The sequence below is a fragment of the Vicugna pacos genome, chromosome 18, assembly GCF_048564905.1.
Source record: "Vicugna pacos chromosome 18, VicPac4, whole genome shotgun sequence".
Classification (NCBI taxonomy): domain Eukaryota; kingdom Metazoa; phylum Chordata; class Mammalia; order Artiodactyla; family Camelidae; genus Vicugna; species Vicugna pacos.
The window spans coordinates 31,655,892-31,683,684 of NC_133004.1; the positions used below are offsets into that span (position 1 = coordinate 31,655,892).

Genomic DNA, 27,793 nt, shown 5'->3' on the forward strand with positions numbered 1-27,793 from the left:
AAGAAGGCAGAGTGTAACTCCTCACTCCTTGAGGGCTATGCATATTTAGTGACTTTCTTCTCAAAACTACAGTATGAAAAAGGGGGTGCGGATAATTTCACAGTGGAGAAAACTAACAATTACCACCTCAGCCACGTGATCAAGATTATCATCAACGGTGATCACTGGTATGTACGCTGGGTATGATGTGGTAAGAAAGGCACTTCACCAAGGTGGTTTTCTTCCCCCAAACCTGTAACCCCAGCCGAATCATGACAAAAACATCAGAGAGGTCCCCATGGAGGGGCATTCTACATACTGCCTCACCAGTACTCACTAGTGCTCAAAACTGTCAAGGCCATCAAACACAAGGAAAGTATGAGAAACAGCTCCAGGGACTAAGAAGACTAAATCTAGGTATCCTAGATGGAATCCTCAGACAGAAAAGGGATATTCGGTAAAAACTAAGGAAGTCTGAGAAAAGTATGAGCTTAGTTATAAAAACGTATCAGTATCAGTTCATTAATTGTGATAAATGTGCAATGCTAACCTAAGAGAATAGGGGAAAGTGGGTGTGGGCTACATGGGAAACTTCTGTATTATCTTGGCAATTTTTCTGTAAATCTAGGGCTATTGTAAAATTAAGGTTTAATTTTTTTTAAGTGATACAGCTTCCTTCTGGTACCCTTTTTCTTGGGGGCATATAACTTAAGACACCCTGCATTATGTGGAAGTCCAGAGCTCAGACACCATCCTGGTGCAGAGACTGCAGAGAGGCTGCCTGAACCTTCCCAGCCCAGGGGCCAGATATGTGGGTGATCAGCCTTCCAGATAGCCTCCAGCCCCTGGCCTTCTAGCTGTCCTCGCTGACACCAAGTGGAACAAAGGCAAGCTGTCCCCACCATGCCCAGCCCAAACTGGAGATTCATGCACAACGTAAAGGTCATCTTAAGTCACCACACACTGTGGTGGTTTGTTTGCAGCATCAGATAAGTGGAACCACTGGTCTGCAAAACCAACTTGAGTGATTGACTGATTGGCTTCTTCTGTGCATAGGAGCTGACCTTTGCTACATGCTAGACAGTGGGAACAGAGATTCACAAGACCTGGTCCCTGTTCTTGAAGAACTCACATTCCAGAGGAAGAAACTGAACCCCAAGAGAGTTAAGAACAAGTGATGACAGTACTTTTGGGCAAAGAATAGATGCAGCATTTTAGAGACACAGAGAAGAGATGAAATGATGCTGGGGGACCCCAGGGATGTGAGAAAAGAGAATAAAGAACAAGTATTTATTGAGCACCAAATGTTACATTGTTTTAAATGTGTCACAACATTTATATGAATTATTTTTTCCAATTAACCCTATGATGTCGTTATTATAACCACTCTAGAGATGAGGAAATTGAGGAACAGAGAAGTGAAGAGGCTGGTTAGGGCCTGCCAAGTGGCAGAGGTGGGATTTGAAGGTTCTCCCAGTTTTCCCATCTATAAAATGGGGATATTGGATAATGCACACCAAGGCCATTCCTGCCTCTGAGGCTGTTACGTGTGGGGTTTGCCTGGCCAGCATCTATTCCCCTTCTTCTAGTAACAGCTCCCCAGGTTTTGTGAGCAGAACTACCCAACCTCCATTCTCAATTAACAGGGAGCAAATACCCCTTCTTGGTCAATCACAGTATCGCAAACACCTTATAAAGCAATCGGCTCAGGCACAGACATGGGAGCTCAAGACAGGCCAATGGAGTCCTCTCAGGGACCTTTTGCTGGAACTCTTAGGAAAGAGGCATTCTATCTCCACGGGAGTTGTTAAGCAGAAGATGCAAACTTGGAGCTGCCAAGGGCCATCATGAGAAGAGAGTCTGCCTGGGAATAAAACCAACCAGTTTAGAGGGAAAAAGAGAGGCCAAGAGAGGATGCAACATCATCTGAGCACCTAGGTCCAGCCCTGCCTGAAGCTAAATCAATCCCTGGGATTATCTGTCATGTCATTCAATAAATGTGATCATTTGAGTTGGATTTCTGTAACTTACAACCAAAATATGTCTACTACAAATCAAGGATGATGATATGGGCTGGAGTTTGTCCTCATTTTTATTTTCCCTATTAATGTTAAGCTCTCCAGGGACATAAAATATGCCTTTTTCATCTTTGCAGCTTCATCTCCACCACCCCCACCAGTATCTAACTGTGCCTGGCACATCAGAGGACTCAGAAAAATATTTGTAGAATTGCACTGATGGGCACCACTAATCACTCGCACCCCAAGTTTCTCCAGCTCCTTCAATAGATGTAAGCCCTCTGAAGGTCTGGGGGTACCTGAGCTTTGGTTTGATTCCTTCAGGAAGACAAGGCTCTGAGCAATTAAAATGTCTTCCTGCAGTTTCTGCAAGCAGCCAGGACTAGAGAATTGGGGCACAACTGTGCTGCAACAACTGTGTGACCTTGGGCAGGTTACTGCCTGAGCCTCCCCTTTTCATTTTTAAAATGGAATTTTAGTATCAGTGTCTCCAGAACCACAAGCAAAGATAAAATATGACAATGTGTATACAAAGCACACTCAAAAAATGGTAAACATTCAAGAAATGGTAACTATTTCCACTGTTGAAAACAATGGTAATCATAACTCCAATGACGATGAGGCCAAATGGCCCCACCAGTCCCCCCGTGGAAATTCAGCCAAGGTCTTTGTCCATATTCACTCCCTCACTGCTCACTGGTGGCTTCTCCTGATGGACACAGGGTGAGGACAGGCCATCCTGTCCTCTCCTCTGTTATCCTCAGAAGCGTTAACACACCAGGTGGGGTACAGCTCCCGGAAACCTCCTGCAGCTGGGGGACAGCAGGGCTAAGAGGCAGCCAGGCCCAGATGTCTTGGCAACGGGGACTAGAGTGTTCTGTGGGGAGCAGAGCCCAGGCTGTTCCTCATCAAGACAGCCCAGAGTCTCAAGCTCCCTCCCTCCCCCGCTTGCAGTCTGCACCGAAATTCCTAGAGGAAGACAGAGCAGCAGAACCTCCTAGACCCCAGGCCTGTTCAGGTTTTCTGGAGGAGCCCCATGAGCCCTGGAGATGGAAAAGGCACAGGGCTAAGCCTGGAGGCGGCAAGACCTAGTTTGGGTGCTTACTGGCCACGGAGCCATTTGCAAAATGGCCAGAAAATGCCACCGCTCCTGGCCTCTTGCCACGTACCCTCTCCGGAGCCAAGCATCTGCGAGTTCTTCCCAAGCGGCCTTTATTCATGAACCCCCCTTGCCAGTTTTCCCATATTCTGCCAACCCCTAATATTCGTACTATTTTCTTACCCCTCTTTATTCCAAGACACATATTCTTTCCACACTGAAACATCTGGTCAGGATGCATCTTGCAGACACTGTCATCACGTAATCGCCGTAGACCAGGTGGCCGTTGTGACAAAGATGTTACTGCCTACACATGTGCAAACTGGGTGGCAACACAGGTCAGAATGAAAGCGTCAGCGACGCTGCAGTGTTCCCCGGCATGGAAGAAAACGCCTCCCCAGGCACCCCTTGTACTACCGGTGGGAGCACCCACACTTTGAGAATCTTGGCTATGAGTCACCCCTGTGGTCTCCCCACTCCCTGCTCCCTGAAGACAGGCTGTTTTCTCCGCCTGGAACACCCCCCTCCCCACGGAAGTTATCTGAGTTACTCCTTTTCCGGTTATCCGATGCTGAGCTAGCCTAAAGCTCAGTAGCATCCGATAACCGTGATAACGTGCTGGCAGGTTCTGTGGCATGGGAAACGGCATAGCAGACAGTTGTCTCTGCTCCAACATTTCCAGGGTTCAGCTGGGAAGACGTGGATGGCTGGGGCAGGAATCTTCTAAAGGCTCATTCACTCAGGTGCCCGGTACCTGGGCTTCAGGGTGGTCAGATGTCGTCTATGGTCGTTCCAGGCTTCTGAGAGTTCCAGCGAACAAAGCAGAAGCTACATCACTTTCTAAGACCCAGCCCCAGAAGGCCCACGACATCACCCCTGCCATATTCTATTGATAAAAGTAGTCACAAGCCTATCAGAAACAAGGGACAGGAAGCGGGACCTGGACCAGTAGGCGAATGGGAGGTTGGAATATACGGATTTTAGGACAGGCAGGAGAATGAGAACTATAGTTTGAGATGTACAGGGGTCTTATTAATACCACCACCTTGGGACACAGGTTCTCATACCCATTTCATGGAGGCGAACACTAAGGCTCAGAAAGGCAGTAAGTGTTCCAGTCTGTTCGGCTTCAAGGACTTTTTGCCTCCATCCCAGTGGAGACCACTCAACAGAACTCCATGATTTTCCCTTCCTAGTCTTTTAAGATCATTTTAGACTCACTTGCTCCTTGCTGAGGCAGTGATGAACCAATGTGGAATAAAGGCACAGAATTGGTAAGTGACCAGCCCTGGGTCACGCAGTCAATCGATGGGAGAGCCAGTGTCTAGGAGGTTTTCACACCACCTTTAAACAATTGAAGTAAATTAAACATCTCTTCCATTGTCAAGCTAAATGTTTTTCAGTTTGGAGTTTTGCTTGAACGTGTGTATTTTAAATAAATGTGATAATTAAGCCACAAACGTTCCCAGCACACTTGGATATATTAAAATTACAGGCTGCTGATCAAACGGAGAAAAATCACAAACACGGACATAAATGATGTCTTTTGTTCGTTCTGTGCCTTTTGCAGCACTCAAATGGGTCTGTCACCTTGACAGCCAATTCCAAGGCTGCGGGGAATGTGGGGAGGTGGGGGTGGGGGATTGGCAACGGGACCACAGAAAGTGGAACCCTGTGGTGAAAGATTGTGGTTCTCTTCTTTTCTGAAAACATGTCATCTGCGCCCATAATTCATCTCAACCAGCCAGTTCTGAAAACACAAACAAGCTGGCAAAGGGGTGTTTGTCTCTGCCTGGCTGGCAGCACCCTGCACTTACTGTTAAAAGGCCAGAACCCCTTTCTTGATCATTGTAGAAGAGAATCGGGTGTCCTGCTAGAACCAGGGGGTGCTGAGTTCGAATCTCCTTTGGCCCTTTGCTGGGGGGCCTGTGTGGGCTCCTAGGGGCCGAGTGCCCCCCTTACTGTAGTCTGTCCATCCACTGTGAAATAAAAAACAAAATCAAACTTAGTGAGGGGAGACTTTGATTTGAAAGGATGATTGGAAGTGGGGAAGGAGGCTATTCCAACAGAGAGAACCCTAGGACCATCGGGTCTACAAGTGTCTTAATGGTGGGGCAAAAAGAATTTTTCTTTTGCAGGGAGGGGAAAGCAAGGCAAGGAAGAACTGGGAGGTGGGATGAAAGGGTAGGTCAGGGAACATTTTACCCCAATGTTTTATTCTCAGGAGGAGCTGTCTGCTGGCTAAGGTTGAGAATGGGCCAAAGTTCAGGGGCCTGGAAGAAGGAGGGAATTGAACCAAAGTTTCGTTCACAAGTGTCTACTGAAAAAAAAAAAAAGCGCAACCCAAAAGTTGAGAGCTATGTTTTACTCAGGGACATTACTGAGCTACTGAGGACTATAGCCTGGGAGGCAGCCTCTCAGATTGTAGTAGGAAATAACAAACCTAACTCCATATTAGATCTGTTCCTTTAGCTCTAACCCTGTGCTGTGTTTCCTGTGCTAAGTCATGCTGGTTCTGCACCTTCTGCAAAAGAATGTTGCCCGTAGCCTGAAATATACAGGAGAGCCCATTCTTAAGGCTCTGACCTTTAAGGGTATAATACTTTTTCATTCATATAGAGATAAAAAGTTGCAGAACAGAGACTAACATTTGTCTTGTTGGAGGTTTACAGGAATATCATGACCTGACCTATATGGGTAGCTGCAAGAACAAAGGATTCTGTCACCAAGAAGTTTGCAACAACCAACCACACCCCTCCCTTTTTAGCATAAAAGGAGCCTGAATTCTGACTTGGGGAAGATAGTTCTCTAGGACATTAGGCCCCCATCTTCTTGGTCTGCTGGCTTTCCGAATAAAGTTGTTATTCCTTGCCCCAACACCTCATCTCCCAATTTACTGGCCTGTCATGCAGTGAGAAGGACGAGTTTAGACTCGGTAATAAGGCAGCTCTGAGGAGCTGTTCCAAAGAGGTAAGGGAGGAGACAGGACATACAGGAGTTTTTGCTGAAAACAAACAAATAAAACATGTAGCAGAACATCAAAATATTACTGCTAACCACAAAAAAACACACATCTCAAGTCAGTGATTGTAATGCTTTTCTATCTTTGGGAAGATGAAAGAGTCTGGACTTACTGAAATTTTTCCTTTGATAATGCACCTTAACTCTCTAGGACCAGTATCTTTGTTTTTCTCCTTCCTGAATTCCCCTCGGGGCTGACCCATGGGCAGCTGCAGTGGCTGACGGCTTGATGTCGGACAATATTTTTTTGTCCACACAATTTTACTCAGATTGATTGGTGGAAACAAGCAATTCAGCTAATCATTTATGAGGCAAAAAACGGGGATTTGGAGGCTCTATGACTGGTCTTGTCAAGGTAAACAAAGCAGGCATCCATGAGTCTTCCCCAAGTCACAAAGGGAAGGGTGCTTCTTTGCAGCAAGTAGTTTTCCAGAACACAAAAGGGTGAAAGGACTTCCTTTAACCTTCACTGTTTCCCAGGAGCACAGGGCTCAGGTACAACCCAAAGCTGTCATCACTCAGCTGGGGGTGATAATTATGAGTTATCTATGATTTTAATATTTTTAAAGAGCCTTGGAAGAGCTGGGTACATAGTAAATGCTCAATAAATATTTGTGCATCTCACTTACCTTGAGGAGAGGGGTGAGTTTATTCAGCGTGTTTTCTTTGGTGCTAGTACAGTACCCAAATTCACTGATCTGATTGAATTGGGCTGAATTCCACTGAATGAGTGAGTCTTCGTCTCCTTGTCTGTAAGTAAGATGTAATAATCTCCACTCACAGGGTTGTTGAGAGAATTAAGTATTTTTGAAGAGTCTAAGGGGCCCAGACAATGCTGATACGTCCCTTGTGATCAGTGACAAAGACTTTTTCATCAACTTAACTCTAGTCAGACTCTTCTGAGTCCTCTCTGTGACTAGATCTTGCCCTTGGGTTTGCCCTTGGCCTGTTTAGTCTAGTTTTAGCAAGAATTTTGCTGGGTCAATTTAGCAAAAATCCCCCACCCTTCATATCTGATTAAACTCTTTATCCTCCACCCTTGATATCCTGGACCGCCTTCTGCAAAAAATCCTGTGACGTTCGTTTAGCCAGAATTCCCCTTACCCCTGAAGTTTCCTAATAATTTTCCATCTACTGACCCAGATCCTGCTCCTTGGCTATAAATCTCCACTTGTCCTTGGTGTATTCCGAGTTGTGCCCCATCTCTGTTCCCCATCACAACTCCCTCATTGTAGCATAATAAAGTCTGCCTTACTGCCTTTAACAAGTGTCACAAATAACGTTTTCTTTAACACTCGTAAGTGAATTCCCTTCCCTTTTCCCCTCCGACTCCAAACCTAATCTGACCATAACTTTCTATCGCCTCTGTTCAGTGCTTCAAAAGAAACCCCAGTGACACCCACACCACTCAGCATTAAGGTAACAGTGGTGAAGTCTCTGATCCCTTGCCTGACACTCCTTCCTGAAACTCAGGTCCTTCTCACTCCCACAGGATGCAGCCCTTGAGGGTTCAAACTCGATACCTACGACTTTACAGAAGTTCTAAGATACTTTATTTCACTGAGCCTCGATTTACCTCTCCGTAAAAGAGGAAGAGTAATCCTAGTGGTAGGATTAGACAAAATGGTGGACGGGAAGCTGCTTTGCACAAGAAGGTATCGATGTAGAGGAAATCGCAGGCGTTACCTACGTGGAAGCAGAAACCCAGGGAAAAGCCCAACCCTAGGAGGGCGCTCCACCCTCCGGGCTTTTAAATGGGGCGGGGTAGGGCGGGGCTGTGACATCGATCACTCGGCGCTCCTCTAGGCACTCCTTGGTGATCAGACGAGCTGTGAGTGATCGATACTCCTCGCGCAAGCCTCTGACTACTTGGAGAAAGCCGGGGTATGCGGTCCAAAGGGACAGCTCGTCGCCGGCCCCCCGGGCGACTCCACGGCGTCCACACTCGAGACAGGTGACTTTGAACAACTCAAGAGGGTGGGCAGCTCTGGCTACTTAGAAGCGGAAGGGACCGAGCTGGCAGCGGAGGACTGCGCAGGCGTCGTGTGAAGAGGTCTCGCGCGAGCGCCTCGGAAAGCCCGGGGGCGGCCCCTGAAAGCCGCGTAACTGAGAGGTGGTGTTGAGGAGGGGGAGCAGGGCCGGCGCATGCGCTCTGAGAACACAGTGTAGTAGTTCAACTCTCCTGCGCTTTCCGGATCGGAAGTCCCGCGCGTGCCTGGTACTCTTCTTAGGCCAGTCATTTCCTTTTGTGCATGCGTGCGCCTAGGCTGTTGTGCGCCTGCGTGGGTCTTGGTGCCGTTCGTGCCACTCCAGTGCGCCTGCGCGGCGTCTGGTTTTCATAAGTGTTTGTACCTGCAGGTGCATGCCGCCTGTGTCTCCCGGGCCAGTCGCCCTGTGTTTTTGGCCTGGAGGTAGACCTACAGGTCACACTTGAACCATCGGGTCCCGAATGTAGGACGCGGGAAATGAAACCTCGGGGAAAGCGCTGGAGAGGGAAATGGTGTGAGGCCTTGGGGTGGACCCGGTACATAGACCCCGCCCAACCCTCGCGTCCCAGGGGACCCTGTGCGCCTTGTGCGTGTGGCCGCCGGATGGAAAGGGGTGTCTAACTCGATAGGAGTTAACTCTGAGCATCGGTATCGCGTTCTGCCCCACGAGATCCGGTCAGGGTAAATCACCGTGCTCAGTAGGATTAGAGCAAGTCCAAGGGCAGGAGGTGGGCAGGTGTTGGGCCCACATCGACGGCCCGAGCCAGTCTGCACATAACAAAACTGGACAGGCTGTTCCCAGAAGGCCAGTTAGAGACCCATATATTCTGGGAGGAGTTTTAGGGTTTTAAAGATAATGTAAGAGAATTCTGGGATGACTGCGGTGGCTTCTTCCTAGGAGACTATTTTAGAACTGACAGGAACCCACTTGGGCTCTTGACTAACAGCCAGCCAGAGCTCAGCTTACATAATACATTCCATTTGGATGGTGATTTATGAAGTGAGGACCTTGGACTGTTGTGTATAGCCTATACTTGGCTCTTCTGTTTAAGTGACCAACAAGAAGCATTTTAGAAAGTTTACATTAGGTTGATTTATAAAGCCAAGACAAAAACCACTCTGAGAGGTTAGCTCCTGTGACCATTGTCAGACCCACTTTTCAAGATTATTTCATGTACAAACGACAGCCCTTTATGTAAGAAGCCAAGACACAGTCCACTGAGAAAGTCTTATTTTGTGCAACCTGTGCCTGACCTTCCCCCAAGAGCCATCCCATGTTGTGAGGCCAATACATGCGGCCCTGTGGAAGACCAGTTTACAAAGCCAAGACACAAGCTTTATAACCACTCAGGCTGTTTCTATACCTGACACCTCCACCCTCATCCCTTTCAAAAAAAAGTCTTCTGTGACCAACAGGGGTCTTTTAAGGGGACTGACTAAAGAGAAGATACAAGGGCACTCAGGCTTTTTATATAGCCTATATTTAGGGTGACCAGAGGTCTCAATTTAACTAGAGTAATGCCAGTTTATGATTTGTCCAGTCATAAATATTGAAATACATGCATAGTTCCCTAAAAGCTGCTATCAGGTCTCCCAGTATTTGACTGGTGTAAGATGAAATTTCTCTGTGCAGAAATGAAAGTTCCAAACAGTGAAAAACAAACATTGGAGAAAATGATGAGAATAAGAAGTTTTACAAAAGAAAAATAAATATTCTTTACCGAGCTCAATAAATAAATAAAAGGCCTATTTATAGCATCCCGGTTTGTATGATACATTCTGTAGTTAACTCCCCTATACCTGACCACCGCAAGGCTGTTTATACTGCCTGCTTCTGCACTTTTATGCGGAGCTGTAAGAGGCCAATTTAAAGGCCAGTCTACAGTCCCACTCTGAGGGACTCAACACAGTCTGTCCTTAACTCCCTCTGGAAGTTTTGTTCATTTAATACAACCTTTCATAAAAGGCAATTCAATGAGGAACTCTGGGAAAGAAATCAGGAAAGCCCAGCCCCAAGGCTACTCAAGCTGATACCTTCCTCCGGAAAACTGCTTGGTACAATTATCAAGAAACCTTTTTCTTAGACCAATACTTGGGGAATGCTGGAAGCCTGGTTTGTAAAGCCAAGACATGAGGCCACTGAGACAGGCTGTTGGATGCAGCCTAAACGTCACCTTTACTGGAAGGCCGTATCAGATGGTTGTGAGAAGGCTGCAGCTTTCAGACCGCACGAGGCCAGCTCCCCTGGAAGGCTTTCATACAGCCAACAAGAAGGTGTTCCGGCCAGCGCAGGACCTTTCTCCAATGAGGCCATTTAAGATGGCTGACAGGAAACATGGGAGATAGGTTTGCAAAACTAAGGCAAAGTCCTGGCCCTTAGACAAGGCCCAATATGTAAAGACACAGGTCATGAGGCCACTTTGGAAGCCTTTTATATACTAGGAGGTGACTTTTCCCCTCAAAGCTATTTGATACAGCAACTACTTAAAAGGCCAGATCATGAAAGATTCTGGGAGGCCTATGGCCCCAAGCCATAACACTCCTCAGATGGATAAAGGCCAGCATGCTGCTTCACCCTGGGAAGTTGCTTCATGCTGCCAAAGTAAGGCTCTCTGGGAGGCTAGGATTTTAAGATCAATCATGAGGCTTTCTGTGGGGCCATTTCACGTGGCTAATACAGACGCAATCTGAAAAACCATTTTGAAAATCGTAAAGCCCCTGCCTCTGGAACGCTGTGTTATGTAGTGCCAGCTTAAGTACCTCTGAAGGCTCTGTTGTAAGGCCATTCGCTGAGGAACTCTGGATTCAAAATAAGTTACTAAGATTCTTATGTGGCCAAGAGGAGACATTTGTACAGCCAGCTTGTGGCCCTCTTTCCCAGAAGGCTGCCTCACATGGCCATCAGTATGAAACCCTCTCCTTGGGCATTTTGCAGAGCAGCACATGGCTGCCTTGGGAGGCCATTTGGGGAACCCAGGTTAGAGCAGTGCATGAGGTCACCTTGGGAAGCTGGTTTGCACAGCAGCACATGAGGCTAATTTAGAGGCTGGCTTTGTAAAGTCACCCTCAGAGGCCAGTTTACAAAGTCCAAAATCTGCATCCCGTGGAACTAGTTTCTAGGCCATTTGAAACCCTCTGGGAGGCCATTTTATAAGGCCACTAAAAGCCAATTTACAAAGCTGGCACATAGGCCCCAGTGGAAGTCATTTTTATATTAAGGCAAATAAGTGGTCTTCTGGGAGGCCTTTTTATAGACCTTTGTGAGAAGCCAGAATATGAGGCCTCTGAGGTCTTTTGAATGCTCAGGATGAGGCTTTTCAAAATGGGTTTATAAGACTCATGTAAGACAACTCAGGGATGAGCCCCAAGGCCACCCAGGGAGGCCAGTTGATGGTCCACATGCTGTTTTGTGTGTGACCACACTGGAAGGCTGAACTGTGATGCTCTCCAAGAAGGCTGTTAATGAGGCCAGCACAGGACATTTAGGAGTCTTCTGGAAGGCTGGAGGTAGAAGTCATCCTGGCAGGCTTGGGCCAGGCCACTTAAGCTCCCTTGAGTCCCATCACACAGCAAGCCAACTGGGCAGGACACCCATTGTGACCAAGGCCTGAGCTAGGGTCTGGAGGTCCAAAAGCTGATGCAGCCCTCGTGCCTGAACCCGAAGAGTCTGTAAGTGGACGTCGCCACCCACTGCGTAGTTCTGTGCAGATTGCTTCATCTCCCAAATCCCATTTCATTCGTCTGTAAAACCTCGCACCGTAGGATTGTGAGGGATGTGTTAGGTGACGTACACTAAACATGGAGCCTGGACATGGCACTTAGGAAAGGGCACTGAGGTTGGCCAGGATTTAAGTCCTGTTTCTGCACAGATGATTGGTGTTTTGGTCAAGTCACTTCATTTTTTTTTTTCCTGGACGTTAGTTTCCTCAACAGCAAAATAGGAAGGTGGGGTTGTAGGAAAAATGATCACATTCATCCCCGTCCACTTCCCAGGATTGTGAGGAACAAACGAAATGAGAAAGGCACGGTTACCGTGGAAACCGTGGTAGACTGTAGAACTGAGAAAACTCTAAGTGATTGCTCTCACTTTAGGACAAGTCCAGGAAGAGGGACCTCAAAAATCATAACCAGTGGGAAAGATACGCCCTTTCCGTGTGCGAAGTGACGGGATTTCCTCACCTGCAGAACGGGGGTGATCATCATTCCTTCCTCAGAGTTGTCCTGAGTGAAACAACCTAGATGTCCAGCTTCATCACCTGCTGGCTCGTGATCTTTTGGCCCCGTTCCCTCATCTGTAATGTACTGGATTTGGGGCTAGGCTGCCTGAGTTTTTTAATCTCTGCTCCACCTCTTAATTGGTTGAATTGCTCTGGGAAGTCATTTAACTTTTCTGCTTTAGCTTCCTTATCTGTAAAATGGGTATGATAATACTTTTCTTTTAGAATTAAGAGTATGTATCAAGAGCTTGGTGCATTCCTGGCTTACAGTAAATGCTTTATGAATGCGTTTTCAGCTTTGTAGGGCATTGTGGGGATTATATGAGGCAATCCACCTGACGCTCTTAAGTATTCTCCCTGCTGTTACTGTTACTCCTGAGCTGGTGGGGAAATGAGCTGGAAGGGAGTCCAGGGGTAGGATAAGGTTGTCTAGCGAGCCCTCAGGAACCATATCTCTAGCATCCTTCGTATGTCTTTTCTTCTCAGTCTACTGCTGACTTCTTCATACACATCAGAGCTAAAGGAAGCCCTTTCTCCACCTGTTCTTTAGTGTGAGTTGCAGATTGAGCCCCAGGATGTCCAGGAAGTTTGGGTGTTTATTAGTTATCTATTGCTGCATTACAAATCATACATTTAGTGGCTTAAAACAACAGACATTTATTGTCCCAGTTTCTGTGGGTTGGGAGTCTGGGCATGGTTTAGCTGGGTCATCGGCATCAGGAGCTCTCAAAGGGCTCCAGTCATGGTGTCAGGGCCGAGTTCTCATCTTAAGGCTGATCTGGACAAAGATCTAAGCAGCTGACCTGAGATTGTTGGCAAAATTCAGTTCCTAGAGGGCTGTTGGGCCGAGGCCCTCAGCTCCCAGCTTACTGTTGGCTCTAAGCCACCCTCAGGTCTTTGCTATATGGGCCTCTCCACTTGCTTCATCAGTGCATGCCATCCAAGAAGGCAGTAGAGAGAGTCTGTTGGCAAGATGAAACCTGTGGAACCTGATCCCAGAAGTGGCATCTCATCACTTTCTCCATCTTAGGCCAGAAAGTAAACAGCTACACATACCAAACCTACAAGCCTGTTGCTAGAGGCAAGTAATAATAGTTTTTCTATTGCTGATGTAACAGATTACCACAAGCTTAGTGACTCAAAACAATAAAAATGTATTAGCTTACAGTTTTGTAGGTTAGGAGTTCAACATGGAACTAAAATCAAGGTCTCAGCAGGGCTGCCTTCCCTTCTGGAAGCTCTAGGGGAAAATCCATTTCTTTGCCTTTTCTAGCTTTTAGAGACTGCCCACAGTCTTTGGCTTGAGACCCCCTCCTCCATCTTCAAAGCCAGCAACAATGCATCTCTCTGACAATTCTGTAATCACATCTCCCTCTGGCTCTGACTTTAGCCAGGAAAGATCCTTTCAAGAAGTCTGTGTTAGGTTGGGCCCACCCAGATGATCCAGCATAACTTCCCATCTCCCAGTCCTTGTTCTTAGTCACATCTGCAAAGTCCCTTTTGCCATGTTAGGTAACAGGTTCTGGGGATTAGGGTATGAATATCTTTGGGGGACATTATTCTGCCTACCATGCAAATTGCCGATCCTGCCCAAATTCAAAAGAAGTAGATTAGATAAGAGTGTTGTAACAGGGACCATTGGGCTTTCTTCTGCTGTAGGAAGACTGGCTTTCTTCTGTCACAAGAAATGAGGCATCTGATGGGGCTTTATCACAGGCAAGTCTTCATTCTCACCTTCCCCATCCACCAGGGATCTTGAGTGTCGGTTACTTTTATGGGTCAAGGAGGGTTCATCATAAACCACAGAAACCAATCCTGGCTGATGTAAGCAAGAGGGAATTTCTGGGAAGGCCATTTGGGGCCCACAGAATCAATGGAAATCTGGAGAACTGGACTTGGAAAAGAACAAGCACTAAAGTGGTTCTGCAGCCTGGGAATTAGGGACAATGAGTGTAAGGCTCTAGCAGCAACAGTCCGGTCCAGAAGCTGCCACCAGGGCAGAATGAAATGTCAGCAAAAGATGTCAGCTGTCGCTGGTCTCTGATCTCCTTAAAGTTCAAATTCAAGGGAGGCAACTGATGGGAGAGCAGGTATCACATACCCGCCCCCTGGCAGCATCCCACCAGACTGATCTCAGTGGGTGTGTGGAATTTCTCAGAAGGATGTGGAGGTGTGTTGTTAAGAAAGAGAAAACTATTCTGAGCCAACAAGACTCAACACTCTGCACTACCCTCTACACTCTGCATCTGCTTTCTCAATAATTGGAAGTTACTGGGTCAGTCAAGTCAGGATAACTGGTAACAAGCATCATTAAGACTGTAGAGGCTAAATGCACTATAAGTTTATTTTTTGCTCTTGAAGCATTGCAGCATGGATATTCCTGGCTGGGGACCTATCTTGTGGCTCTGCCATCCCCTACGGCCTCAGAGTCCTTCCCTTCCAGCCAGTGGAGAGGGGGAGTGTGGAGAATCACATTGGAGGTGCTTAGGGCCCAGGCCTGGAAGTGAGGTACATCACTTCCGTGCATCAGCGAGAACACAGTGGCATGGTCACATCTAATTGCAAGTGAGACTCAGAAATGGAGTCTCACTGTGTGCAAGATGGAATGGACTTTGGTGAGTGTAAAGCGAGAGTTTGTTTTTGTAAATACAGTTTTATTGGGACACACCACGCCCATTCGTTTACATGCTGCGTACAGCTGCTTTCACGCTGCAGTGGCAGAAGGGTAGCAACAGTGACTAGCCTGCAAAGCTTGAGATATTTACTATCTGGCCCTTTGCAGGAAGAGTTTTCTGACCCCCAGCATAGAGCAGTCTCTGCAAAAACCGTGAGGGTCCATATTCCTTAGCATCAGATGAGATAGGGGTGTAACAGCTGTAATAGCTGGAATAGTGTAGTACAAATAAATAATTGTAATTGTGAGCAGTAGCACCTGTTCCCATATTAGTGCTCATTCCTAAGGACTGGCCTGCCAACCGTATGGAATGTCCAGGCTGACGTCACCAAAGGCACCAACCATGATGTTTATCCTTCCTGTATATGTTTTACGTATTTCCAGGTTCCTTCCTGGGAAGTTAAGATCTCATTCTTTCAATAGTCTTAATGGAATGCCTACAATGAGCTAGATTCTGCTTATCGTCTCTAGGGAAACATAGAGAAATGGGACATATTCTTGCCCTGGAGGAGTTCATAAGCTAGGATTGAATAGACAGACGTGTAAGCAGGTGTTTGTAGTACATTGTGACAAGTGCTGTAAAAGAAGTTCAAGGGCTGATCAAAACACAAAACACTGTTGGAGAGATTAAGCAGGCTTCACACTGGGGATCATTTAAGGTGGGCCTTAAGGACTGGATAAGAGTTTGCTGGGGGAGGGTTGGAGGCATTCCAGTCAAGGACAATACATGTTCCCCTCTGAACAAATATGTCTCTGGTGCCCACCGTGTGCCTAGTATTATGCCGGTGGCCCCGAAGATACGGCCATGACCCAGACAGATGGGAGCCCTGCGCACACAGAGCTTATTATGCCCAGCAGAGAACACCATTGTTGAAGAGCCAGTACAGATGAGATGTGTGTTACACAGGACAGGTCCGGAAGCTGTGGAAACCTAGAGGGGACCAAGCCTGTAGGTGGTCACTCTCTCTTTTTAAAAAATTTTATTTCTAATTGTAATGAAGATACTTCAGATTTTTTTCAGATCTCAGTAGCAGGCATTTTGGTCACTGTCATCAGATCTAGCTTTTTGTCCCCCAGTTTTATTTTATAAAAATGAAGAATTGTAGCTATTTAGACGTACAACAGTGTTTTGCTCTAACTGATGTTCCTCCCCCGCCCCAACCCAGCACTTAGGACCGATGGCAGAGCCGGACGTGCTCTGGGAGGCTCTCCGGGCACTCCTGCCCGGTACCAAGGAAGAGCTGAAGCTGGAGCTCGGGGAGGAGGTGGAGGGCAGCGTGGTGCTGCTGCTGCAGCAGGCCGCCCAGCTCTTCTATGGGGGCCAGATGAGCGCGTGTCTGCAGACCTGCGAGGTGCTCCTCGACTACTCCTGGGAGAAACTCAACGCAGGGCCCTGGCAGCAGGTGCACAAGGACTGGCGGCGGGTGTACACCTGTGGCTGCCTCTTAAAAGCTGTGTGTCTGTGTGCCCCACCGGCCGACGCCACCGCCGTGGCCGCCGCCCTGAGAGTCTGTGACCTGGGCCTGCTGATGGGGGCGGCCATCCTGGGGGACATCCTCCTCAAAGTTGCTGCCGTCCTCCAGGCGCACCTCATCTCCAGAAAGAGGCCGGCCCCCAGCCCGAGCCAGGAGCCACCCAGCACCAAGGTACCTGCGTGGGGCTGTCACTGACCACACCTAACAGTCCATCAGCCCAGGTTTTCTAAAGTGAAACAGATCAGCTCTCACGGGCCCCTGGCACACCAGCCCCTCTGGGTGAAAATGGCATTTCCATTGATTTGGAAATGGAGCAGCTCAATTTTTTTCCCCTAGTTTCCGCAAAAGCAGTGACTCTTGAGAGCGGGAGGGTGGAAGCTTTGTGGTTCCTGAGCGAAATAGCTCAGGGGGCCTGTGTGGGCAGGGCTGCAGGCAGTGGGGGCAGCCTTTCTCTTTCAGCTTTTTCCTGGTCCCTTGGCTGAAGTGTCACCCACTTTGCTTGCTGCCTCTGCCTCAGCGCTGAGTGTGCAGGAGATGCTGCAGCTGCCTGCCTTCCGTCCACCTGACTGAGCGGCCCCGCCCTTCAGATCCTTGCCTGTGTCCTCACTGGTATTTAAGTGCATGTGCCCAAGGAATACCCCGCAGACACTGAGCCAAGGTGGTTTATTCAGGCTTCAGATCCCAGCGCAGACCTCACCCAAAATACCTCTGGGCAAGCCAGTTACCACCTCTGAGCCTCAGTTTCCTCATCTGTGAAATAGCACTTAGAGTGCTGACCCCTAGAAGGAAAGGGCCAGGACTGTCCTGGGTAGTGGGGTTATGGGGTGTTTTTGACATTTTTCTAGATATTTTCTCATTTTCAGAATTCCTGACAATGAGTATTATTTTTCTATGAGAGTAACACAAATGGATGTCATTAAACACACCATGCATGTAACCAGAATAAAAGGTGATCCTACAAACAGGGAAGAGAAATTTGCAGCAAAGCTGTCAGAGAGCACATTTCTCTGTTGTGTAAGAATTATACAAATCAACAAATCAACAGGGAAAAAAACTGGGCCCCAGGAGGTACAGACCAGACACACGAACAGACTGTTCCCAAGGAAGAAACAGATCTGCTAAAAAACCTGTGGGAAATGTTCAGCCTCACCTCTGGTTAAAAAAAAAAAAAAGAAATGCAGCAATGGTGAGGCAGCGGTTCTTGGCTCTGAAACTATCGAATGCGGTTTTATACGGCACCCAGTGTTGCCAAGGGTGCCCTGGGGCCAAGGGCACGGGGCGTGGGTGGACCTTTCAGAGGGCAGGGCAGACAGATACTTGTCCCCTTTGACCCGGGGATTACACCTGCCCTTTCCCAGACCAAGGGTCTCCCGAGGGAATATGGCGGTGGCTTCAGGGCCAAGGTGGTACCCATGGTCTGGGGTGATGTATGTAGTTAAGGGGGTGAGGACTCGGCTCTGGAGTCCGCTGCCAGGGTTCAGGTTCCTGCACTGCCACCCACCAGCATCTTGGCTGCTCTCCTTCTGCCTGGAGGAGTGGATTTGCTCAGCAGTTTTATTGAACTCCAGTGGTGGCCCAGATGTGCCAGGCACCAAGGGTGCGGCCTAGACTCTGTCCTCCTGGAGCTTCCTTTCTGATGAGGCTGTAAAAGAATGTCTTCTCCCAGGTGCTGAGACAGGTGGGGGAGGTTGCTTCACGCAGGGAGACCAGGGAAGTCCTGTTTGACGAGGGAATCTGGGGAAATGAAAGCCTCCCGCAGAGAGCTGTGACAGTGAGAGAGGAAAAGGCCTGTATAAGCCCGCGGGTGAGAATGTTAGCGCCACTGCTGTGGATGTTGAGAGCTGGTCTGGGGTCCAGCAGGGGCAGCACAGGGGACTGGCACGTGCCCGGCGGCCGTCCTGGGAACTTTACATGAGAGCTCATCTCCTGGCAGTTTAACACATGAGGAAACTGAGAATCAGAGATGGTGACTTGTCCAGGTCCCTCGGCCAGGAGATGGTTAAGTAAAGGGTGGTGCAGCCACTCAAGACATTGCGCACACTGGAGACTGTTTCAGGTGGATTACTGGCTTCAAGAGGCAGAGTTGCTTCTTCTTCATGAATCTTCCTACCAGTAGATCAGATGTGTACGGGACAAAAATGGGAAAGGAACATACTTTGTCACCAGGAGACTACTTTTATGTTAGACAGTGGGGTTTGGGATAATTAATTTTCCTCTGTGAAAGCAATGTATTACTTTTATAATTGAACAGACATTTTAAATGAACTGGTGGAGGGAAAAACATCTTAATCTCATGAGACGTCAGTGGTAGTAGTGGCAGCAGTAACACTGATAATATTATTATTGTTACCAATGACAAATGAACATTTGCCGGGATGATGGCCCTGCAGTCAGACCTTTGCCACTCCTGCCACTGATTCAGATTCATAGTGGAATTCCTCGAATTTGGACTTGCTGCAGTTGTTACCATCTTGGTTTTAGGGTTTTATTTTTTTCTTTTATTCAGTTCTTTTTTTAACTGAAATATAGTTGATTTACAATGTTTTGTTGGTTTCTTGTGTACAGTAAAGTGTTTCAGATATATATATATACATATATATTCCTTTTCGTATTCTTTTTTCATTAGTTTATTATAAGATATTAAATATAATTTAATAGTAGGACCTTATTGTTTATCTATTTTATATGTAGTAGTTAGTATCCATCTTGTTCTCTTTTGATTTTAAACAGAAAGCAAGGAATGACCACATTTCGATTCCAGATGTGGGGTCAGAAAGAGCAGTGCCCCGGCTTCACTGTCCATCCCTCCAGTATTTCCAGAAGCATTTTTTGGTTCCAGGGAGGCCTGTGATCTTGGAAGGCGTGGCTGACCACTGGCCATGCATGAAGAAGTGGAGGTGGGTGTCTGCTGACGGCTGTGTGGTTCCTCATCCCAATTTAGCATCCCCAGAGACCATGCCCCCGAATTCCTCCTCCCAGCACCCCCAGGTGAACACAGCCCCACAGACACTTCACAGCCAGCGGTGGGGTGGACCGCCAAGGAGTGAGACACACATCAGAAGTCCAGGGCTGTGAACTGATGCTGGAGGTTATCAAAGTCTTACCAGCTTGCCTGCCCTAAGCCGTTTTTAATAAGTGCGTATGGAGGTCTGATGTTAAGTCTATTACATGCAATTTTTCAGGATCTCAGGAATTTGTAGACTTTCTCAGGAGTCCCTGAGGCTTAAGAGTAGAAATGAGAACCTAAGAGACAGCCCTGCCCCCTCTCCACGGGGCTCCCAGGGCTCCAGTGTTGGCGCCCACCTCCCGTCTGCGTCTGGTCCCTCGGAAGATTCACAGTGGAGGGGTCAGATCAGGCAGCTGGACAGTGGCTGTGATGTTGCTGTGTGTGATTTTGAAATGAGAAGATGTATCTAAGGCAGGTGGAGGGAGCCAGCCTGTCTTGTGGTGGCTCAGTGGTCCCCACTGAGACCTGTGTGAGGCAGAGGTCTGACTGCAGGGCCATTGTCCTGGCAAACACTCATTATGTGCTCAACTATGTACCGTGCGCCACGACAGGCACTAGCCACATCTTACCTCCTTTTCCCCTCCCCGGTTCCCATGGGACAGGCACTGCCGTCACCCACATTTTACTAATAGGGAACAAGGGCTCAGAGAGGTCAAGGAACTTGCCATAGGTCCCCTGGTGGGTGACAGGGCCTGGACTCTGTCAGGCTACCGGCTTGGGGGACCCAGGCACCTCACCACCCTGTACTGCCTGCCACTTGTTCAGAGAAGGCCTCAGCTTGTGATGGGGCCAGTGAAGAGAGAAGTTGGAAGGCTCTTGGCAAACAGGGAAACAGAGCCGCCCAGCAAAAACCAGATTCACTGCTTTTATCTGCCAAGCTGCCTGGCGCCAGGTGAGCCAGTGACCTCACCTCTCTGCACCTGCATTTCCTCCTCAGTGAAGTGGGGTCTCCAACTGGTGAGCTCTTGTAAGGATGGAAGGAGACCAGGGCAAGCGCATTGGCAGGGTGCCCGGCAAGTGTTAGCCTGATGATGGCAACGCTGATGCTGTTTTCCTAACAGCCTGGAGTATATCCAAGAGGTTGCTGGCTGCCGCACTGTCCCGGTGGAGGTCGGTTCCAGGTACACGGACGAGGAATGGTCCCAGACACTCATGACGGTCAGTGAGTTCATCAGCAAATACATCGTGAACGAGGTATGTCGTCTGACTCCTCCCCTGATACTTGCAGGGCGGGGAACACATTAGATGTGGGCAAATTACCTCCACGCATTGCCGGGAGAGGTTTTGGAGGAGTCAAAGCCATTCTTTAAGGAAGACAGGCAGGACAGGACATACGGGACCCATTTCAGACACTTTTTTGGGGGGCAGTTGGTACAATTTAGTGGTTATTCGTATATTCACGGATTGGGTGGCCATCGTCACTATCTAATTCTGGGACGTTTTCATCACTCCCAGAGAGACCCGTATCCCCTGCCCTCATCCCCAGGCAAGCACTAATCTGCTTTCTGTTTCTATGGATTTGCCAATTCTAGACATTTCACATAAATGGAATCATACAGTATGCGACCTCCTGTGTCTGGCTTCTTTCATTTAGCATCATGTTTTCAAGGTTCATCTCTGTTGTAGCCTGTGTCAGTCCTTAATCCCCTTTTATGGCTGAATAATGTTCCTTCGTATGGGTAGACCACATCTTGTTTATCCGTCCATCAGCTGATGGCCATCTGGGTTGTGTCTACTTTTTGGCCAGTATGGAAAGTGCTGCTGTGAACAGTGACGCACAGGTTTTTGTGCGGGTAAATGAGTTCATTTCTCTTAGGTGTAGACTAGGAGTGGAATTGCTCAGGTCAGATGGTGGCTCTAGGTTTAACTTTTTGAGGAGGCTATTTTCCAAAGCATTTTGTTGTTTCGGATTCTTGACAGTGGGTGTCCTCCTCTTCCTGACACCCGGGTAGCAGAGGCTGCAGGTTGTCTGCCCTGGGCCTGAACCATTCCTCTGGGCCGAGAATGAGGGGAGCCTTAAAGGGGGCCCGGAGAGCAGAGTTCTTCACACGGGGTGAGAGTTCAGCATCCGTGGGCTGCAGTTGCTCCCCTCACTCTCCAGCGACCCACAGGCCAAGGCAGCCCCAGGCCCAGCCGCTGTCAAGTTCTGCTCGGGTTTGCTGGTGGATCTGCTCAGTCAGAGTCCAGGTCGGTGATGACGCTGGCCGGCAGTTGCCTTCCTTGCCCTTCCCAGCATGGTAGCTGTGAATGCCCGAGGGCCCCCCCAGGCCACCCCCCACCTTCACCCTTCCTGCCCCATCTCTTCCCCCGCTGAGTGTGCAGCCCGCCTGCTCCCAGGCACTCCGCACAGTTCTGCAGGCGGAGGCCCCTCCCTCAGTGCCCTCGGGCGCTTTTCTGTTCTCCCTTCTCCTGCACTTCTCCCCTCACCCAGCCCTGCTCAGCTCACTGTCACCTGGAAAAGGGAACTGTGGCTTCGAGACGTACCTCATGGCCATGTCCACTTGTGCTTGGGAGAGTAAAGCCAGCTGGAGAAGCCTCGCGTGGCCTCTGCAGGAGGCGGCCCGGGCCCTGAAGCAGAGAGAACCAGAAGTGCGGGCCGTGGGGTGGGCGAGAGGGGGCTTTGCAGCCAAGCAGGGCAGCGTTGAGTCCAGCCCCGGCCCTCGCTGGCTGTGTGGCCTGGGCTGGTCACCTACCCTCCCGGATCGTCGGTGCCCTGACTTCTGGTTACTGAGGGTTAGTTGGGGTTAGTTAGAGGTTACTAAGGCCTAAAACCCGTAAAGGTCCAAGCACAGCATGATCGGTGCCCATTTAACATAAGCTCCAGTGTCCTCTGGGTCAGGGTACCTGTGAGGGCAGAGAGCTCATCAGATCCCGGGTGTCAGGAAGAAGAGAGAGTGAAGGAGGGGATGGAATGATGGACAGACCCTAGTGAGGACCTTTCATCTACTTCAACAGTGTTGTAGCCTCAGAGCCTGTCAGACCAAAGCCAGCTCCACTCTGGCCTCAGGTGGGGTCGGAGTCCCACCTGCTCTTCCCCTGTCTGACCCTTACAGGGCCCTCGGGCGTCTTCAGAGAACTGCTGAGCAGGGGGGAGCCCAGCTTGTAAAGAGCACTGGTCTTTTCACCCATCTGATTGGCAGAAATTTTCACAAAATCATTTCCGGGGCAGGCAAAGATGTAGGAAAGTGGGCGGTTGTGTTCGTTAGTGCTGGGAATAGTGTAGATGGTCAGTGTTTGGGAAAACAACCTGGCAGAAGCAACTACAGTTTAAAATGTGCATGCCCCTTGACTGTGTTGTTCTGCTTTTGGAAGCACATGAATGTGAGGACCAGAGTATTGGGCCGTTCATTGAAACACTGTGGCAGAGCAAGGCAGACGTCCACCAGCGGGCGAAGGTTGAATTACTAATAACACCTGCCTATAAAACGTGCCTCCGGCCAAAGAGAGTCAGATGTGCACATGTTGACCTGAGGAGATATTCATGATGTATCGTTAAATGATAACAGCAGATTTCAAAGTAATACATACAGAGGTCCATTATTATTAAAAAATAAATCCTTATGCTGTGCACTAGAAATTGATACAACATTATAAACTGACTATGCTTCAGTTAAAAAGAAATCCTTCTGTGGGTGTAGCCCCTTCGTGTTTCATTTGAGGTGACTGAGCCTGGGGCTCAGGGTGACTTGCTCAGGGCAACGTCAGTAGCAGAGGCAGGCCTGCTGATCACAATTTGCCCCTGGGTTGGAGGATGGATCCTGAGGGGGACAGAGAGGAGGGTCCCCCCAACACGAGTGGCTGCCTGGGCAGGGGCGGGAGCACGTCGGGTGCTGAGAGCCAGCCAATCAGTGGCAGCTCCCAGGGGTGGGGGTCCTCCATCACTACTAACAGGGCTTTCTGTCGCCTCTGGTTTTTTTCCCGTGGATTAGCCGAGGGACGTCGGGTACCTTGCTCAGCACCAGCTCTTTGACCAGGTAAGTCTGAGACCACACCCCTCCATCCTTCACCCCCTCATCTCCTCCCACCTCCCATCCAGGGCACTGGCCCCAGAGGGCAGGAAGCAGTAGGTAGCAGCCTCATTTACTCCCCACAGGTGCTGCCCCCCTGCAGGGAGCAGGGAGGCGCCCTGTGCCCTCCTCACCAGCAAGCAGCAGGAGAGCAGGCCAGGCCCCTGGACCAGAACGGGGGATGAGGAGGCCCCAAGAGTCAGGGTGGCCCCCAGTGGATGGAGTCAGAAGCCCAGGTATGGTCAGGACTGAGGAACAGGTCCTGGGGAGCCAGGCGACGGTAGTGGCTCTGACCTGACCCAGAAGGAGCGAGCTGCTGGCGACTTTGACTCAGAGTTCCCTGGGCAGGTCCCAGAGGCCCTCAATGATCTGCTTACAAGGCGGGGTCCCCACGCTGGGCCTGGGCGCTCTGGCAGGGGCCTGGTTCCCTTCTCCTGGGTACCCCTGGCTGGATGGAAGACCCTCAGGACAGACCGGGCAAAGACTGAAAGAGGAGGGGATGCAGGCAGGAGCTGAGATGAGGAATAGGGCTCAGGGCAGGACGAGCCCCACATACTGGATGCATCCTCCAGCCTGGGAGGGTTCGGTCCAGAAGAGCAGAGCGGGAAGGCAAAGAGGGCGTCTGGGTTTATCCAGACACAACCCCCTCGTAAGTGGAGGGAGAGTCTGTGCACCTTGTCAGGCATGTTCACTGATGGTACCTGGGCCAGTGAGCCGACATGCCCTCCTTCTCACACAGCCCTCATCCGACCCTGGGGGCCCTAGCCTCACTGAGCCACCCTGAGGCCCCCAACACCTCTACACAAACTAGCAGCACAAGTTCATTTCCCACCAGGTCAAAGTCTGTGGACAGTTTTAAGACTTCCACTTGTGACTACGTCACTATTTAAATAGTTTTACCACTTGATGCCACCAGCAGCCCGGCAGGAGGGTGCCCCCTCTGCCACATCCTCACCAGCACTGGATTTTATCACTTTTTCAGTCTTCGCTGGTTTGATTAGTGGGAGATGATGACAACGTTTAATTTGGGTTCTTTGCCAATAGGACTGAAGCCCTTCCTGATGTCTAATTCATTTTTATGTATCATCTGGTTTTTGTCCTTGGTTCACTTGTGTACTTTATGTATTGGGGTCCTTATTATTTTTCCTTATTACCTTGTATGAAGTCTCTCTATTAACCTTCATTTACCACAGTTCGAATAAGTTTCCTACTTTATTGGTCTTTATATTAGTTAACTTATCTTAAATGTACCAATTGCAATTGCTTTACTGTTATGTTAGTAAATTTTGGAAAATCTTCCCCTCCAGAGATTTGATAAATACTCCATCTCATTTTGTTTTTGTTTTTCTTTAATTTGATTTTCTAAAGTATTATAAAGCTTTAGAAAATTATAAGCTAGTTTATTTGTAAGTACAAAGTAGTGGCATCAGATTTTTAAGAAAAGGAAACAGATAAAATGCGTACGACGTGGAAACAAACTTGAAAGTAAAATTAGGACCCTTCCCTAGTAGTTATATATTTGCTTTTTTAAATTGACTTTTAAATTCCTATACAGTAAGATGTGGATACAGTTGTATTATTACACAAGAAGAGAGTGTGTATTTGGCGCTTCTGTGTGATAGCCAGTTGACTTCTAGGCTGCTGTGTCCCGAAGGCCTGGTCTTGACCCTCCACGTCTGCCCTGCTACCCACAGATCCCAGAGCTGAAGCAGGACATCAGCATCCCCGATTACTGCTGCCTGGGTGACGGGGAGGAAGAGGAGATCACCGTCAACGCCTGGTTCGGCCCCCAGGGAACAGTCTCCCCACTCCACCAGGACCCGCAGCAGAACTTCCTAGCCCAGGTTGGAGTTGCTCCAGAACATCGGCCTCCCCGCTCCTGGCCCAGCCACCTATGGCCTGGCCAAATTATCGGTGTTTACCCTAGACACCAAAGAGATGGACCACTGACAGCAATGCAGACAAAAGGAGAAAGAGAAACGGTGGCAGGCCTCAGGGTGGGGCCCTCTGCCCGGTGGGGGCTGCTTCCAGATGTGGTTCTGGGATCCTAGATGCCTCACGTGGACAGAGCAAGTACCCTCAACAGCTGCCTCTCCTCTGCTGTTCACCAGAAGCAGGCCAGCTTCTCCGGTCAGAACCCTCTCTCGAAATACAAGAGGCCTGTCAGCCACTGGATAAGTTTTCCTGAGACCCAGACAGAGGAGCGTGTGTTTGTTGTAGGAGGAGGGGCATCTGTCATAAAAGCACCTTCTCTGTCATAGACAGAGAGGTTTGACAAAGGAGAGCATTCCTCCAGCCCAGGGACAGTCCACAGAGGCAGCCGGGAGGCCGGGAGCTGGGGCCCAGGACCAGGCTGCCTAGTGTGAACATAGCTCTGCCACCTCTCAGCTTTGTGAACGTGGGCAACTCACTTAACCTCTTTGTGCCTCAGTTTTCTCATCTGTAAAATGGGGGTGATGATAAACCACCTCCAGGGGTTGTCGTGAGGATTAGAGTTAATACACATAAAGCATTTAAACAGCGGTTACCAGTCAAGTGCCTGTTGACTGTTCACTGCAGTAACGAAGGCAGTGACTCATAACCTAGCTGGTGTGCTGGGCACAGGGCAGACGGGGCGCAGGGAACAGCATTAGGAATGGCGCAAGGAGGTGAGGAGGACGTGGAGGCAGCGGTGGAGGCCAGCACCTGCTGACGGCTGTGGGTTGCTCTTCCCTCGCAGGTGATGGGGAGGAAGTACATCCGGCTGTACTCCCCGCAGGAGTCGGAGGCCTTATATCCTCATGACACGCACCTTCTTCATAACACAAGCCAGGTGGGCACTCGGGGACCCGTGGGGCTCACGGATTCTCCCACTTGTGCCATCCCTGAGACCAAGCAGATGACTTCTTTCACTTTCTGCAGGTTGACGTGGAGAATCCCGACTTGGAGAAGTTCCCCAGGTTTGCCGAGGCCCCATTCCTGTCCTGCATCCTGTCTCCCGGAGAGATCCTGTTTATCCCAGTGAAGTACTGGCACTATGTGCGGGCGCTGGACTTGAGCTTCTCGGTCAGCTTCTGGTGGTCATAGCCGGAGAGGAGGGCAGATCTGCGATGCAGGGGTGACCATGGAGTCGCTTCTCCTGGCCCGGAGTCTGGAGACGGGCTGCCCGAGCCTGCGCCTGAGGACGCCCTCCCGGGCCCAGGAGCGCCAGGCTGCTGAGTGCGTTAGAGGCAGGCGGGTGAGGCCCCAGAAGGACTTTGCAGGCTCACGATCCACATGGAAGCTCCTGGGCTCTGAGGTTGACGGCGTGGATTTAGCCCTGCCCTGCTCTCAGGTGCTGTGTGATTTGGGGCAAGAGACCCACTGTGTGTGGGTCTCCATCTGGTTTCTGCTCTGGTTACCAAATTAGAACCTGTCTTCAGAGCAGTGCATAGACCTTCAAGCTTGGGAAATTTTCTACTCTGCATCCTCCCAGCAACCAGTTCCCAAATCGAGAAACAGAACCACTTCCAGCATCTCGCAGGGTGAAATTCAAGGTGTGGCAAGAGTCTAGATTGTGCGGGCCTGATGGGCCACCTGGCTGGGAGAGAAACCCAGCCCAAGCTAGTTTAAGTGAAAACGCAACAGCCAGCTGGATCTGTCAGCTCCATAGCGTGTAAGGAGCCGCGGGCAGGGCTGTGAGACCTGCAGGAAGAAGCCCAGAGCCAGGCCCCTACCCAGCAGGCTTCTCTGCCTCCCCGGCCACCTCGCTTCTGCTGGTCTGGCCTTGGTTTCATTCTCCTCTTGAGATAGCCTTCTCCCCACGGGGAGAAGACAGCCCCAGCAGGTCAGCTCCATATCCTAATACCACGACTCACAGGCGTGGAAACCTGAGGGACGATTCTGACCGGCAGGCCTGGGACCTGTCCCCCAGGAGGGGCAGTGCTGGGTGGGGGGCTGCTCTGTGGTGGAGCCTGGCCCACAGGCCCCTCCTGGGTTACTAGAAGAGGGCGTGGGAAGCCCTGATGGGCAGCTGGAACTGGCTTCTCGTGTCCTCTGTAACCAGGCCAGGGAATTTGAACCTGACCATGTAGGTCTTGGGGCTTCAGAGTTTTGAGCAGACAGACCATCAGCATACGTGCATAAGAAAGCTGGCTCTCAGCTGGGGGAGGAGGATGGTCTGATCACAGAGCTTCAGGGAGGCTGAGACTGAGGCCGGGAGTGAGCCCCAGCCTGGGCAGTGCACACGTAGGACGGGCCATTTAGAAGGTGGAATCCGGGGCTCTGAGAGCAGTTGCTTGTGAGGTCGTTTATTCCCCTCTCTGGCATTATAAATAGTTATTTACCTAA

General features: G+C 49.6%; 1 protein-coding gene and 1 long non-coding RNA gene across 6 annotated transcripts; one reads left to right on the plus strand and one right to left on the minus strand.

Annotated features, from left to right (window-relative positions):
- Positions 1–1,240: 1,240 nt before the first annotated feature.
- Positions 1,241–7,957, minus strand: LOC116284219 (uncharacterized). 5 transcript variants are annotated; one of them, XR_012061187.1, is made up of 8 exons: positions 7,694–7,957; positions 6,747–6,867; positions 5,745–5,797; positions 5,302–5,369; positions 4,914–5,075; positions 4,318–4,440; positions 3,280–3,896; positions 1,241–1,843 (listed from the first exon to the last, which is right to left on the minus strand). It is a non-coding gene; the product is annotated as an uncharacterized lncRNA (long non-coding RNA). The 5 variants fall into 5 exon arrangements; XR_012061190.1 differs by lacking the exon at positions 5,302–5,369 and having other exon boundaries at positions 1,241–1,839; XR_012061186.1 differs by lacking the exon at positions 5,302–5,369.
- On the plus strand, positions 7,940–27,793 carry KDM8 (lysine demethylase 8). Its single transcript, XM_006201223.4, has 8 exons — positions 7,940–8,071; positions 16,163–16,642; positions 19,202–19,368; positions 20,540–20,672; positions 23,408–23,452; positions 25,180–25,329; positions 26,205–26,297; positions 26,387–27,793. The coding sequence occupies exons 2-8, from the start codon at positions 16,175–16,177 to the stop codon at positions 26,549–26,551; spliced, it is 1,221 nt and encodes a 406-aa protein (XP_006201285.2). The 5' UTR covers positions 7,940–8,071; positions 16,163–16,174; the 3' UTR covers positions 26,552–27,793.

Bases quoted from the DNA above. Each gene is read 5' to 3' on its own strand.
- KDM8 (XM_006201223.4), top strand. From the start codon at position 16,175: ATGGCAGAGCCGGACGTGCTCTGGGAGGCTCTCCGGGCACTCCTGCCC. The intron at 16,643-19,201 runs GTACCTGCGTGG...GATTTTAAACAG, and splicing joins AGGAGCCACCCAGCACCAAG to AAAGCAAGGAATGACCACAT. The intron at 20,673-23,407 runs GTATGTCGTCTG...CCCGTGGATTAG, and splicing joins GCAAATACATCGTGAACGAG to CCGAGGGACGTCGGGTACCT.